Raw genomic sequence first — 13,612 nt, 5'->3', positions numbered from 1 at the left:
ACCTGCGTATCACTATCTCTTACCTGCATCTACCTATCACCACCCTGTGCCCACCCCGCCTCCCCCCTTTTGTCCACCTTTCACTGCTCTGCTTTTCCCTCCGATCCATTGGGCTTCCCCTTTTCCTGTCTTCAGTCCTGAGGAAGGGTCCTGACCCGAAATGTTGACCGCCTGCTTTTCTCCATGGATGTTGCCTGGCCTGCTGAGTTCCTCCAGCATCATCATGTTTTTCATCTGGATTCCAGCATCTGAAGTCCTCTGTTTCTCATTGAAATAATTAGTTTCCTGGGAACAGCTAAAATACAAAACACTTTGCACAGTCAAGGTATAAAATTAAACGCTGTATAGTGAATACTGCCTGGGTGTGCAGTGTGAACCCCATCCAATACAGGTCTCTAACCAATGGTCCCTGCCCGAATAGCATGTTCCAGTTAACCAAATTAACCGCATCACTACAGGTAGGAGAAACAGAATAAAATTTAATAAATATTTGTCTTTCTTATTATTGAGGTATAAAATATAAGTTGGACATTGGAAGTCACTCAGTTCACCCAGACATATCTCCCTTATCACAGAAACCCACTAATTCTTAAAGCAAGGCTGTGACTCCACTTTTCTATTTCAGATGTCTTTGAAACCTTAAGATGTCAATGAAAATTTTGCTATTTGCTTGTTTGAATCTATATTAATATGGAATGTTGTCTGCAATTATCCTCTCTGCACTGTCATTGTGTGAACCTCTATTAAATTCCTTTCCATGACTGAACAAACTTAGTCATTGGTCAAGCTCAGTGCCTAATAACAGGGATCAACACTTATCCCACTGCCAATGGAGTAACTTGTCTTTTATTTCTTTGTGGTGTACGTATGGGATGTTGAGGGAGTGCTGCTGCTAGAAGTGCCCACTTTTGGCTGAGACTTGTACTGAGTCATTCAGCTGGATATGTAACATCTGGGACATGCCCTCTTCTCGTTTACACCATCAGGGAGGAGTTACAGGAGCTTGAAGACCCACACTCAACGATTTAGGAACAGCTTCTTCTCCTCCATCATCAGATTTCTGAACGGTCCATGAACCCACGAACACTACTTTGTTATTCCTTTTTTTCTGCACTATTTATTTATTTTGTAATTTATAGTAACTTTATGTCTTTGCATTGTACTGCTGCTGCAAAACAACAAATTTCATAACTTATAAGTCCGTGATAATAAACCTGATTCTGACTCTACTGTAACTGAGGGAGGAGGAGAAAGGAAGCTCTCCCAGTTAACATTTATCTCTTAATTAACTCCAGCAAAAAGGGACGATTGCTGTTTGAGAGAGTTTGCTGTGTGCACATTAGCTGCCACCTTTCCTGCACTATTGCAGCCACTATCCTCAAATATAACACGTATGTAAATATTTTCCTTCCCGTGGCTCTTCACCAATGCACACTTGAAGAAGAGTGCAAATGCCTGCCAACCACACGCCACAACATTGTTAGCCTTGCCCATCCCACTTCCCCAGATGTTAGGCTGGTGCGGGTGCTCCCTGCTCGTGCCTTTGTGGTCACAGTACAAGATCAAAATCCGTATCGTCAGTGTAGATTGCTTCGGGGTCCAGTTTCTTCCACCAGGGCCCCCGTGTGAACTGCAGCATGGCACTGTGAGACTGCCTGGCCCTGGCTGCAACAGGAGCAGATCTGCAGTTAAAGAGCTCTGCATCCTTCTTGGTGGCCTCCTTTAAACTTGGAGCATCTGGATGCAAAAGGCAAATGAAATCCAGTTTAAACAAAAACAACAAGAATACAAAGGACCACAAAATCAATCGTTCAAACTGCAAGAGACTTTGACCTCAGGACTCAGCCCAATGCACCACAGGCACATCCCTCCCCACCAATGGTAGTATCTACAGGAGGTGCTGCCTCAAGAAGGCAACATCCATCACCAAAGATTCTCACCAACCGGGCCACGCCATCTTCTCCCAGCTACTATCGGGCAGGAGGTACAGAAGCCTGAAGTCCCACACCACCAGGTTCAAGAACAGCTACTTCCCTTCAACCACTCAGCTCTTGAATGAACTGGCACAACCCTAATCACTACAGTTTAGCAGGACTATGACCATTTTGATCACTTTGCACGAAAGAGGATGATTTATTTTGTTCTAATTGTAGTTGTGTTCTTTCATGTAAAAATTGTGTATGATTTATGTTTATGTTTTTCTTGTGAATGCTGCTTATATGATGCACCTGCAATGTTGCTGCAAGTAAGTTTTTCATTGCATCTGTGCACACATGTACTTCTTGTGCATGTGACAATAAACTCGACTGAGACTTCGACCTGAAACATTACCTCAGGTTCTGACAACCCACTGAGTGTTTTCAGTTTTCATTTCAGATTTTCTGCATCAGTAGGTTTTGTTTGGTTTTCATCTCAAAAGGATGGTCTGCATGCATATTAAACTGATACACTCCCTCTGCAACTCAACCCCACCCCAGCCCAGCCCCAACTTCCAACTCAAGGCAAAGTATGACAATGAAAGCAAAGGGAATCCTGATCGGTCATTAAAGGGTTTAGTGTGGGTCCATGCACAAAGACTTCAGAAAGAATGTGAGGCACATCCGAATCACTGATGCTGGTAAATGTGGAGGGCCTGGATTCACTGCAAATTTTAGGTTAATTGCATGAGCTCAAATAACCCACTGCAGTTAGAGTCAGCGAGCTATGTAGCATAGAAAACAGTGCCTTTGGCCCATCTCGTCCATGCCAGTCAAGTTTTCTAACTGAGCTAGCCCCATTTGCCTACATTTGGCCCATGTCCCTCTAAACCTTTCCTATCTATGTACCTGTCCAAATGTCTTTTAAATGTCATAACTGTACCTGCCTCAACCACTTCCTCTGGCAGCTCATTCCATATACCCACTGCCCTCTGTGTGAAAAAGTTGCCCCTTAGGTTACTTTTGAACCTTTCCCCTCTCATATTAAATCTATGCCCTCTGGGTTTTGGACTCCCCTACCCTGGGGAAAAGACTGTGACCGTTCACCTTATCTATGCCCCTCATGATTTTATAAACCTCTGTAAGGTCACCCCTCAATCTCCTATGCTCCAGGGAAAAAAGTCCCATCCTCTCCAGTCTCTCCTTATAATTCAAACCCTGCAGTTCTGGTAACATCCTCGTGAACCTTCTTTATACCCTTTCCAGTCTAATGGCATCATTCCTGTAGCAGGGCGACCAGGACTGTAGTATGCAGTAGTTTCATCATACAGTATATACGTAAGTATTATTTGTCGTGAAATAGCTTGAGGTAGTGTATAGCACTTAAAGATTTAATTGGATTAATTAAGCTTGAGATACATAACTCGCTTGCATTTTTCTGAAACCAATCACTTATTATTTCTGCTCCTGTCACCCGTGTCTTCCGATATCATTCCTTACAGCCTTACAGGCCCTCCTCACGTTTACCCAACCTCAGGGCTCCCACTATTGGCAGCAGACAATGTTGGGCCAAACTGACGCCTCAGCCTGAAATGTTGACTGTTCATTTCCCTCCATAGATGCTGCCTGACCTGTTGAGTTCCTCCAGCATTTTGTGTTCGTTGCTCCAGATTTCCAGCATCTGCAGTCTCTCTTGTGTCTCTGTGATGCTCAGCTCCCTGCTAAGTGTTTCTGACTCCCACCACACTACATGTTACCCAGACAGCCACACCTGACCAAAGTCACTGGGCAGAAATTAGCACAGACTAAAGACATAAACGCAGGGAGATTACAATGCAACCATAGAAAATGATAGGTAGGTTACAGCTGGAGTATTGTATGTAGTTCTGGTTGCCACTCTATAGGAAGGGTGCAGAGGAGATTCACCAGGACGTTGACTGGGATGGAACGTTTCAGCTATGAGGAGAAACTAGGATTGTTTCTCTGGAGTAGGGAAGACTGAGGAGCACCTGCCAGAGGTATACGAAATTATGAGGAACATGGATAGGTTAGCTAGTGAGAAAGAGAAACAAAGGACTGCAGATGCTGGAATCTAGATGAAAAACATGATGATGCTGGAGGAACTCAGCAGGCCAGCTAGTGAGAAACTTTTCCCCTTAGCAGAGGTGTCTATTGTCAGAATGAACAGATTTAGAGTAAGGGGGTGGGAGATTCAGAGGGGATTTGAGGAAGGATTTTTTTCCACCTAGAGGACATGGAAATCTGGAACTCTGCCTGAAAGTGTGTTGGAGACATGTATTCTCACAACATTTTACTATTCAGATGAGTACTTGAAAAAACTTGAGCGAATGTGGAAAATGGGATTAATATTCAGGCTGTCCCCAGGTAATGATTGCATTTCGTTTTTACAGAAATCCAGAAGTCGATTTTGTCCATAAATTGGAAAATACACAAAATATTACTCAACATGGTAACCATACCTCCACAGTATTGTATGAACGGCATCAAAGGCACACAAGATTGATAAGAAAGAACAATTACTGAAAGTGGAGAGAGAGAGAGAGAGAGGGAACTAGTTCTGCCATTTGTAGGAATGAATGTGTGTAAGTACATCAGACTTTTGAATTTAATAACATTATTATCGCTTGTATGTACAGATAAGTTGAGAGTCCATAACCCAGGGACAGCCTGTAGATAGGTACCTGATGGGCAGCACATGTGTGCAGGGTTGAAGGGCCTGTTTCTGTGTTGTATGATTCCATAGAACCATAGAAAACTACAGCACAGAAAACAGGCCATTCGGCCCTTCTAGTCTGTGCTGAAACATTATTCTGCTAGTCCCATTTACCTGCCCCCAGCCCATACCCCTCCAGACCTCTCTCGTCCATGTATCTATCCAATTTACTCTTAAAAGACCGAGCCTGCACTTACAGCAGATGGCAGCCCGTTCCACACTCCCACCACTCTTTGAGTGAAGAAGTTCCCTCTAATGTTCCCCCTAAACCTTTCCCCTTTCACCCTAAAGCCATGTCCTCTCATACTTATCTCTCCTAATCTAGGTGGAAAGAGCCTACTTGCATTAACTCTGTCTATGCCCCTCATCATTTTGTAAACCTCTATCATATCTCCCCTCATTCTTCTCCGCTCCAAGGAATAAAGTCCTAACATGCTCAATCTTTCCCTGTAACTCAACTCCTGAAGACCCGGCAACATTCTAGTAAATCTCTTCTGCACTCTTTCAATCTTACTGACATCCTTCCTGTAGTTCGGCGACCAGAACTGCACACAATATTCTAAATTTGGTCTCACCAATGACTTATACAACCTCACCAAAATATTCCAACTCCTATACTCAATACTTTGATTTATAAATGCCAGGATGCCAAAAGCCTTTTTTACAACCCTGTCTACCTGTGACTCTACTTTCAGGGAATCATGTATCTGAACTCCCAGATCCCTTTGTTCCTCCGCACTCCTCAGTGCCCTACCATTTACTCTGTACGTCCTCCCTTGATTTGTCCTTCCAAAATGCAACACCTCACACTTGTCTGCATTAAATTCCATCTGCCACTTTCTGGACCATTTTTCCATTTGGTCCAGATCCCTCTGCAAGCTTTGAAAGCCTTCCTCGCTGTCCACTACACCTCCAATCTTAGTGTCATCTGCAAACTTACTAATCCAATTTACCACATTATCTTCTAGATCATTGATATATACAACAAACAACAATGGCCCCAACACAGATCCCTGAGGCACACCACTAGTCACAGGCCTCCAATCTGAGAAACAACTATCCACTACCACTCTCTGTCTTCTCCCACTCAGCCAAAATGTTTACTCATTCTATAATGTTTACTCATTTAATTCCTCATATTTGGTTCCATGAACTTAATGACATTATTCAGCAAAACCATAGAACCATACAGCACAAAACAGGCCCTTCGGCCCACCGTGTCGTGCCGTCCATCAGACCACCCTCACACTACCTAACCCCTTCCTCCCGCATATCCCTCTATCTCACGTTCCTCCATATGCCTATCCAACAAGCTCTTGAACCTGTTCAATGTATCTGCCTCCACCACCACCCCAGGCAGTGCATTCCATGCACCAACCACTCTTTGGGTGAAAAACCTCCCTCTGACATCTCCCCTGAACCTCCCACCCACAACCTTAAAGGGGAAGATCTTAGGGAGGGGAATGGGCACGGGTGCTGGAGTGGTATGGATGTTTGGGAAAGATTCAAGGTAAACAAGAACCTTACCCAGAATCTATACCTGTGAGACTTTTTGCCAGGATCACCAGGGTATGATCAGGAGCATGAACTTTGCTGACTATCTCTTCCAAAACAAAATGCGTTAAAACCAATTAGAGGATTCAGTCTGGGGCAAAGCAGAGATCAACTCACACGACATAGACTAGGCATCCAACATACTTCATCCATCAAGTTCTGTTAGTGACCTGCCAGCTCACTAAACTATTGAACCAACTTACACTGCAAATTCATTTCTTCCTTCCCCAAATGTGTCTCTGTTCTGATTTACTGGACACTCAACAAAACTGTTCCTTGTTCTGGTCCAATCTTGAGACTAGTGCTCAAGAGGTAATTCACAGAGCAATGAAAATTACAACATGGAAGAGGCCGATCAGCCCGTCAAGTCTGTGCCAACACTGTTCAAACATAATTTAGTTTATCCCACTCCTTCACTTTCCCACCCCTTTGTTTGCTTTCACGAATTAATCCAATTAACTTTTGAATACCATGATTGAATTTCTCTGTACTAGCCACCCGGCAGCACCAACCAGGTCCTAATCTCCTGTTATACCAAAAGGTTTGTCTCTTGTTAATTTTGGTTCTTATTTCAAAACTTCTTTTGTAATTGCACTCACTGTGCACATTGTGAAAGGGCGCTCGTACCTAAGAAAGCTCACCAGCGCCTCTACTTCCTCAGGAGGCTAAAGAGATGTGGTTTGTCCCCTTTGACTCTCACCAATTTTTACCGATGCACCATAGAAAGCATCCCATCAGGATGTATCACGGCTTGGTACGGCAACTGCTCTGCCCAAGACCGCAAGAATCTGCAGAGAGTTGTGGACACAGCCCAGCGCATCACGGACACCAGTCTCCCCTCCTTGGACTCTGTCTTTACCCCTCATTGTCTTAGTGTAGCAGCCAGCATAATCAAAGAGCCCACCCACCCAGGACATTCTCTCTTCTCTCCTCTCCCATCGGGCAGAAGATACAGGAGCCTGAGGGCAGGTACCACCAGACTTAAGGACAGCTTCTACCCCACAGTGATAAGACTATTGAACAGTTCCCTTATACAATGAGATGGACTATGACCTATGACCTCGACCTCACGATCTACCTTGTTGTGACCTTGCACCTTATTGCACTGCACTTTCTCTGTAGCTGTGACACTTTACTCTGTACTACCTCAATGCACTCTGTACTAACTTGATGTAACTGCACTGTGTAATGAATTGACCTGTAAGATTGGTTTGTAAGACAAGTTTTTCACTGTACGTTGGTACAAGTGACAATAATAAACCAATACCAATATGAATTGTTCGAGTGCTGAGCTTTTAAGGCTGAGCCATTAAGGTTGAGTAGACACAGAAAATGTTTCCACTTCTTGTAGGATCTAGGAGAAGGAAGCACAGAAAAAAAAGTGGGCTTTCCAGGAGTGAAATTAGGAAACTGACAAAAAAAAATTCAAATCTTGGCCCTGAGCTGATCTTTTTCCAAAAATGCAGAGAGTTGTTCAGATTAGGAACCTGCTGTCTGTCGGGGTGATGATAAAAAGAACCAAAGAAGGGAATTGAAAAGATAGTTGGGACAGAATTATTTGCAGTTTTATGGAGAATGCCACTGGTGGGATTGCTCTACCAAGAGCTGGCCTGAGCCAAAAGGTCTCTTTCTGTGCTGTGACAATTTAGTGATTTCTATGAAGATGGTGGTTGGAATCTTGAAACTCTCTTCATTGAATGACAGTTGGTGCCAGGTCTTAAGAACATAAGAAACAGTAGCAGGAGACCCCTTGTGCCTGCCCTGCCATTTAGTAAGATCATGGCTAATCTTTTACTTTAGTGCTACTTTCTTGCACCAACTCCTATTCTTTTAATATCCAAAAATATACTGACCTCTGTCTTGAATATACTCAGCAATGAGACTCCACACCACCCTAGGGTATCAATTCCAAAGTTTCACTATCTTTTGGGTGAAGAAATTCCTTTTCATTAATATTCTGAATACCTTAACTCTGAGAGTGGCATTCCTTGTTCTAGGCACCCCAACCAAAACAAACATTATTCTTGCATCTACCCTGTCAAGTCCCATAAGAATTTTGTATGTTGCAATGATATCACCTCTCATTCTTCTTAACTTAAGGGAGTATGGCCTTAGTCTACACACTATCTTCTCAAATGACAAACCCACCATCCCAGGGATCACTGTGTTGACCCTTTGCTGTGTTCCCTCTATCACAAGTATATCCTTTCTTATGTAGGGACACCAGACCTCTTCACAGTATTCCAGATGCAGTCTCAGCGGAACCACTCTTCTACTCAAATCCACTTACGATGGTCCACATATCATTTGTTTTCCGATTGTTTGCAATACCTACATGTTAACTTTCAGCAATTTGTGTACAAGTACACTCAAATCTTTTTGAACACCGATACTTTTCAGCTTCCCATCATTAAAAAAATTCAGCCTTTTCATATTTTGTACCTAAGTGTATGAACTCAATTCTCCACATTATATTCCATCTGCCATGTCCTTGCTCATTTAATTACTTTCTATATTCTGCTGAAGCCCCTCTGCATCCTTCTCACAGCCCACACTACCATTTAGCTTTACACCATCAATAAATGAAGAAAGGTCATCGATCTGAACTGTTAACTCTGTTTCTTTCTCCACAAATGCTGCCTGATTTCATGAGTATTTCCCATTATTTTCTCTTTTTATTTCAGATTTTCAACATCTGCATTTTTTTTGCTCTTGGATATATTACACCACCCATCGTCCAAATCACTCTTACAGGTAATGAACAGCTGGGGTCCCAGCACTGATCCCTGCAGCTCCCCATTTGCCACAGCCTCTCAATATGAAAACAACCCTTATATATCTACACTTTTTCTGTCTACTAACCAACTCTCAATTCACACCAGAACATTACCTCCAGTAATCAACTGTTATTTTTTGGTGTATTTTGGTTAAGAGCTCTTATGGATATGGGGAACAACAGGTATATGGAATGGCTGAATGTGGGGACTAAACGGACACATCCTGGCCCTATATTTCTGTATTCCTACTTACTCATCAGGAGTTCAATGTCTGTGTTAATCTGGGCAAGTAGTGCCTCCTGGCGCAGTTCTGATTTTCTCTCCAGATTTCTCCTCATGAGGTACTGGCCCAGCATCTCTTGGGCCTGGGCATGTTGCTCCTTCGTTCGCTCCTCTGACACATGAGGAACCTAAGAGCAGAGGTGGGTTAAAATGCTGTGATCAGTTTTGGGTACACGTAGTGAGGGGTTCCTATTGATGACTCACATTACTTTAAGTGGGATCGAAGAGTGAAGTGGTTTCTCGTGTAGATTTGCATTCAGAGACAGGACTGATCGTTGATGCTGAACCCAACAGAAAATGCTCCAATGTTCAGCAACGATTCAATTGTCAGTCAATGCAAATCAGTCGTTAAAGTAACACAGAACACGAAGAGGCAGTGGTACAAAGATTAGTCTGAGAAGGTAATTATAGTAATCAACAGTGAAAGTTTACAAAAGAAAATCAATGTGACTTATACAAGTCGGTATCGTACAGGCAAGTATTTTACAATAGCAGTGAACAGTTCTGATCTCTCAGATTGCAGGCTTTGACTTTATGGACCAACTCCATGGACCATTAGGACTTTATTCCTTAGCGTGTAGGAGACTGAGAGGTGATCTTACAGAGGTGTATAAAATCATGAGGGACATAGATAGGGTGAACGCACTCGGTCTTTTTCCCCAGAGTTGGGGTATCAAGAACTAAAAGGCATAGGTTTAAGGTGAGAGGGGAAAGATTTAAGAGGAACATGAGGGGCAACTTTTTTACACAAAGGGTGGTATCTATGTGGAATCAGCTGCCAGAGGAAGTGGTTGAGGCACGTACAATAACAACTTTTAAAAGACAGTTGGACAGGTACATGGATTGAAAAGGTTTAGAACGTTATGGGCCAAACGCTGGCAAATGGAACTAGCTTGGATGGGGCATCTTGGTCGGCATGGACCAGCTGGACCAAAGGGCCTGTTTCTGTGCTGTATGATTCTATGATTGAACCACTCTGGTTCCTAAACATGTGATCCTGGTAAACTGAACCCAGCCAGGAAGCTATATTTGATATACTGCAAACCCTGGATCACCTGAGATTAATTTGTTTCCATGGGGGATCTGCAGGCATTACTGTGGCTATTTATTTTTCTCCAGAGGATTTATGCTCAATAAAACAAGGGAGCAACAGTGTGGTGTGCGGACATAATTGGAAATAAACCCTGGAGACAGTGGGCTGGTTGGGTTAAGAGATCTTATGTTTTTGTTTAAAAGAAATCAATGAAGCTCATTCTGGCTTTACAAATGAGTTTTAGGAGATCAAACCACGACTCACCGGATGACGTTTGACATACTCTTCAACTTTGGCGTGCAGTTCTTGTCTCCGTGCATCTGTGAGACCCTTTGGTCCCTGCCAGGTAAGGACACCTTTTCTCAGATGTCTACGTTTTTCGAGGAACTTCAGCACCTGCAGCCATGAGAAACATTTCATGTAACTCTTCTGAGACTCAATGTTTTCACAAAAGGATTAATGTCCATTCTACCTCCCTGTCAATTTAAAGAACATAGCACAGAACAGGCCCTTCGGCCCACAATGTTGTGCTGACATAGCTAATCCCTCCTACCTACAGAATGCCCATATCCCTCTATTTTCCTCTCATTCATGTGTCCATCCAAACCCCTCTTAAAAGCCCCCAATGAATTTGCCTCCACCACCCTATCAGGCAACGTATTCCAGGCATCCACCACTCTCTCAGTAAAAAACGAACCCCTCACGTCTGTCCTGAAACTACCCCCTCTCACCTTAAATGTATGCCCTCAGGTATTGGATCGCTCAATAATGGGAAAAAGATATTGCTTGTCCACCCTATCTATGCCCCTCATAATTTTATACACTTCCAACAGATCACCCCTCAGCCTCCACCGCTCCAGAGAAAAGACCCCAAGTTTGTCCAGCCTCTCCTGATAGCACATGCCCTCTAATCCAGGCAGCATCCTGGTACACCTCCTCCTCACCCTCTCTAAAGCCTTGACATCCTTCCTATAGTGAGGTGACCAGAATTGCAGGCAATACTCTAAATACAGCCTAACCAGAGTTCTATAGAGATGCATCATAACTTCTTGACTCCTATACTCAATACCTCGATTAATGAAAGCAAGCATTCCATAAGCCTTTTTAACCACCCTGTCGACCTGTGTAGCCACTTTCAATGAGACATGGACTTGCACCCTAAGGTCTCTCTGCTCTTTAACACTGTTAAGTGTCTCTTGACTGTGTATACTGCCTTTTGACATTAGTCCTACCAAGGTGTAACACCTCATATTTATTGGGTTAAACTCCATCTGCCATTTCTCTGCCCACATCTGCAACTGATCCATATCACGCTGTATCCATCGCCAGTCTTTTACACTATTCCCAACTCCACCAATCTTGGTACCATCTGCAAACTTACTAACCCACCCATCAACATACTCATCCAGGTCATTTATGTACATCACAAACAGCAGAGGTCCCAGCGCAGATCCTTGCAGAACACCACTACTCACAGGCCTCCAGCCCAAATAAGTCCCTTCAACCACCACCCTCTGTCGAACAACTGTATTTATTGTTGTGTTTGTCATCTCTACTGTTTACTCTGTGAGTTTCATGCAGGCAAGGAATTTCACTGCACCCTGATGTATTTGACAATAAACTAATCTGAATCTAAATCTGAATAAATCACTGGACATGAGCTTCTATTGTTCTAATCTCAGAATTCTAGTTTAAACTGTATCTCAGTTGGTAGTACTCACACCTCTGACCTAGATGATTGTGAATTGAAACTTGAAAGAAAAATGGGCAGAGTAAAACTGAGGGAGTGCTGCACTGCATTCTGGAGGTGACATCAAACAGAGACTCTCAGATAGAGGTAAAAGATCATATGTCACTAATTTGACAAAAAGCAGGGAGTTCTTCCTGGTGTACTAGCCAACATTTACCCCTCAACCAATTCAAAACCCAAAAGGTCATCGACCTTAAATTACAACTCTGTTCCTTTCCCTACGGATGCTGCCTGACCTGCTGAGTATTTACAAGATATTCTGCTTTTATTTATAAACAAAACACAGTCAATATCAGGTTCTTGTTTGTGTAAGTTTGCTGTGTGCAAATTAACTGCTGCATTTCCTACTTTTAAAAAAGGGTGAAAAAGAATTCCTTATAGTTACTGATTAGGCCTTCCAATCTAAGCGTAAAATATGACCTAACAGACTTAAAAAATTTGATGCAGCACATTGCATGACCAATCAATCCATCCAGGGTTAGTCACTTTGTGATGTTAAAGTAAAATTGCCACATTGTTTCTCTGGATGTGCATCATCTATCATTTCATAAAACTTTTTGGATCAAGACTCACATTTTGGTCACAAAAGGCATACACAAGTGTAAATGGGAGGCAACAGAAGTCAATATTAGCTCCAAAACTCACAATGTCCACCACCCAGGCTCATGGGGATATCTCCATCAAGCTCCCCTCAAGTCACTCACCATTCTGACTTACACATGGATCATCATTTGATCAGCTCCCTGGCCAAAAACTGGAGTATTATGGGAGCCCCTTCACAAGAATTGTAGCCATCACTTCCAAGGTGCATTGTAGGTCAGGCAGATGAACTTAAAGCATGGATCAGCACGTGGAATTATGATGTTGTAGGCATTAGTGAGACTTAGTTGCAGGAGGGGCAGGACTGACAGCTCAATGTTCCAGGGTTCCATTGTTTTAGACATGATAGAGAGGGAGGTATTAAAGGGGGAGGGGTGGCATTACTCATCAGGGAAAATGTCATGGCAGTGCTCAGAGAGGACATACTGGAGGGCTCGACCACTGGGGCAATATGGGTGGAACTGAGGAATAAAAAAGGGATGACCACGTTAATGGGACTATATCATAGACCTCCCAATAGTCAGTGGGATTTAGAGGAACAAATTTGTAGAGAGATAGCAGCTGCAAGAAAAATAAGGTTGTGATAGTAGGTAATTTTAAGTTTCCACATATTGACTGAGACTCCCATACTGTAAAGGGATTGAATGGGATAGAGTTTGTCAAATGTGTTCAGGAAAGTTTCCTGAATCAATACGTAGTGGTCCCAACTAGACAGTGCACAATACTGGATCCCCTCTGAGGGAACGAGACAGGGCAGGTGACAGAAGTGTGTGTAAGGGGAAGCACTTCAGATCTAGTAATCATAATTCCATTTGTTTCAAGATAATTATGGAGAAGGATAGAACTGGTTCTTGGGTTGAGATTCTAAATTGGAGTAAATTGTTTTCGGCAAAGAGATGCTTGGTAAGTGGGAAGCTTTCAAAAGTGAAATATTGAGAGTACAGAACCTGTATGTTCCTGTTAGAA

General features: G+C 43.0%; 1 protein-coding gene across 1 annotated transcript in view; it reads right to left on the bottom strand.

Moving 5' to 3' along the window:
* Window positions 1-507: 507 nt before the first annotated feature.
* The window catches only part of iqcb1 (IQ motif containing B1), a 62,797-nt gene continuing 49,692 nt past the window's right edge, over window positions 508-13,612 (bottom strand). Inside the window, exons 12-14 of the mRNA XM_052021543.1 lie at window positions 10,561-10,692; window positions 9,235-9,391; window positions 508-1,737 (exon numbers count right to left, since the gene is read on the bottom strand). Coding sequence (XP_051877503.1) covers window positions 1,550-1,737; window positions 9,235-9,391; window positions 10,561-10,692 — 477 coding nt within the window. The 3' untranslated portion in view covers window positions 508-1,549. The remainder of the gene's footprint in view (window positions 1,738-9,234; window positions 9,392-10,560; window positions 10,693-13,612) is intronic.

The sequence above is a fragment of the Pristis pectinata genome, chromosome 1 (genome assembly GCF_009764475.1).
Source record: "Pristis pectinata isolate sPriPec2 chromosome 1, sPriPec2.1.pri, whole genome shotgun sequence".
NCBI lineage: Eukaryota > Metazoa > Chordata > Chondrichthyes > Rhinopristiformes > Pristidae > Pristis > Pristis pectinata.
This window is presented reverse-complemented; position numbering and strand designations above follow the sequence as displayed.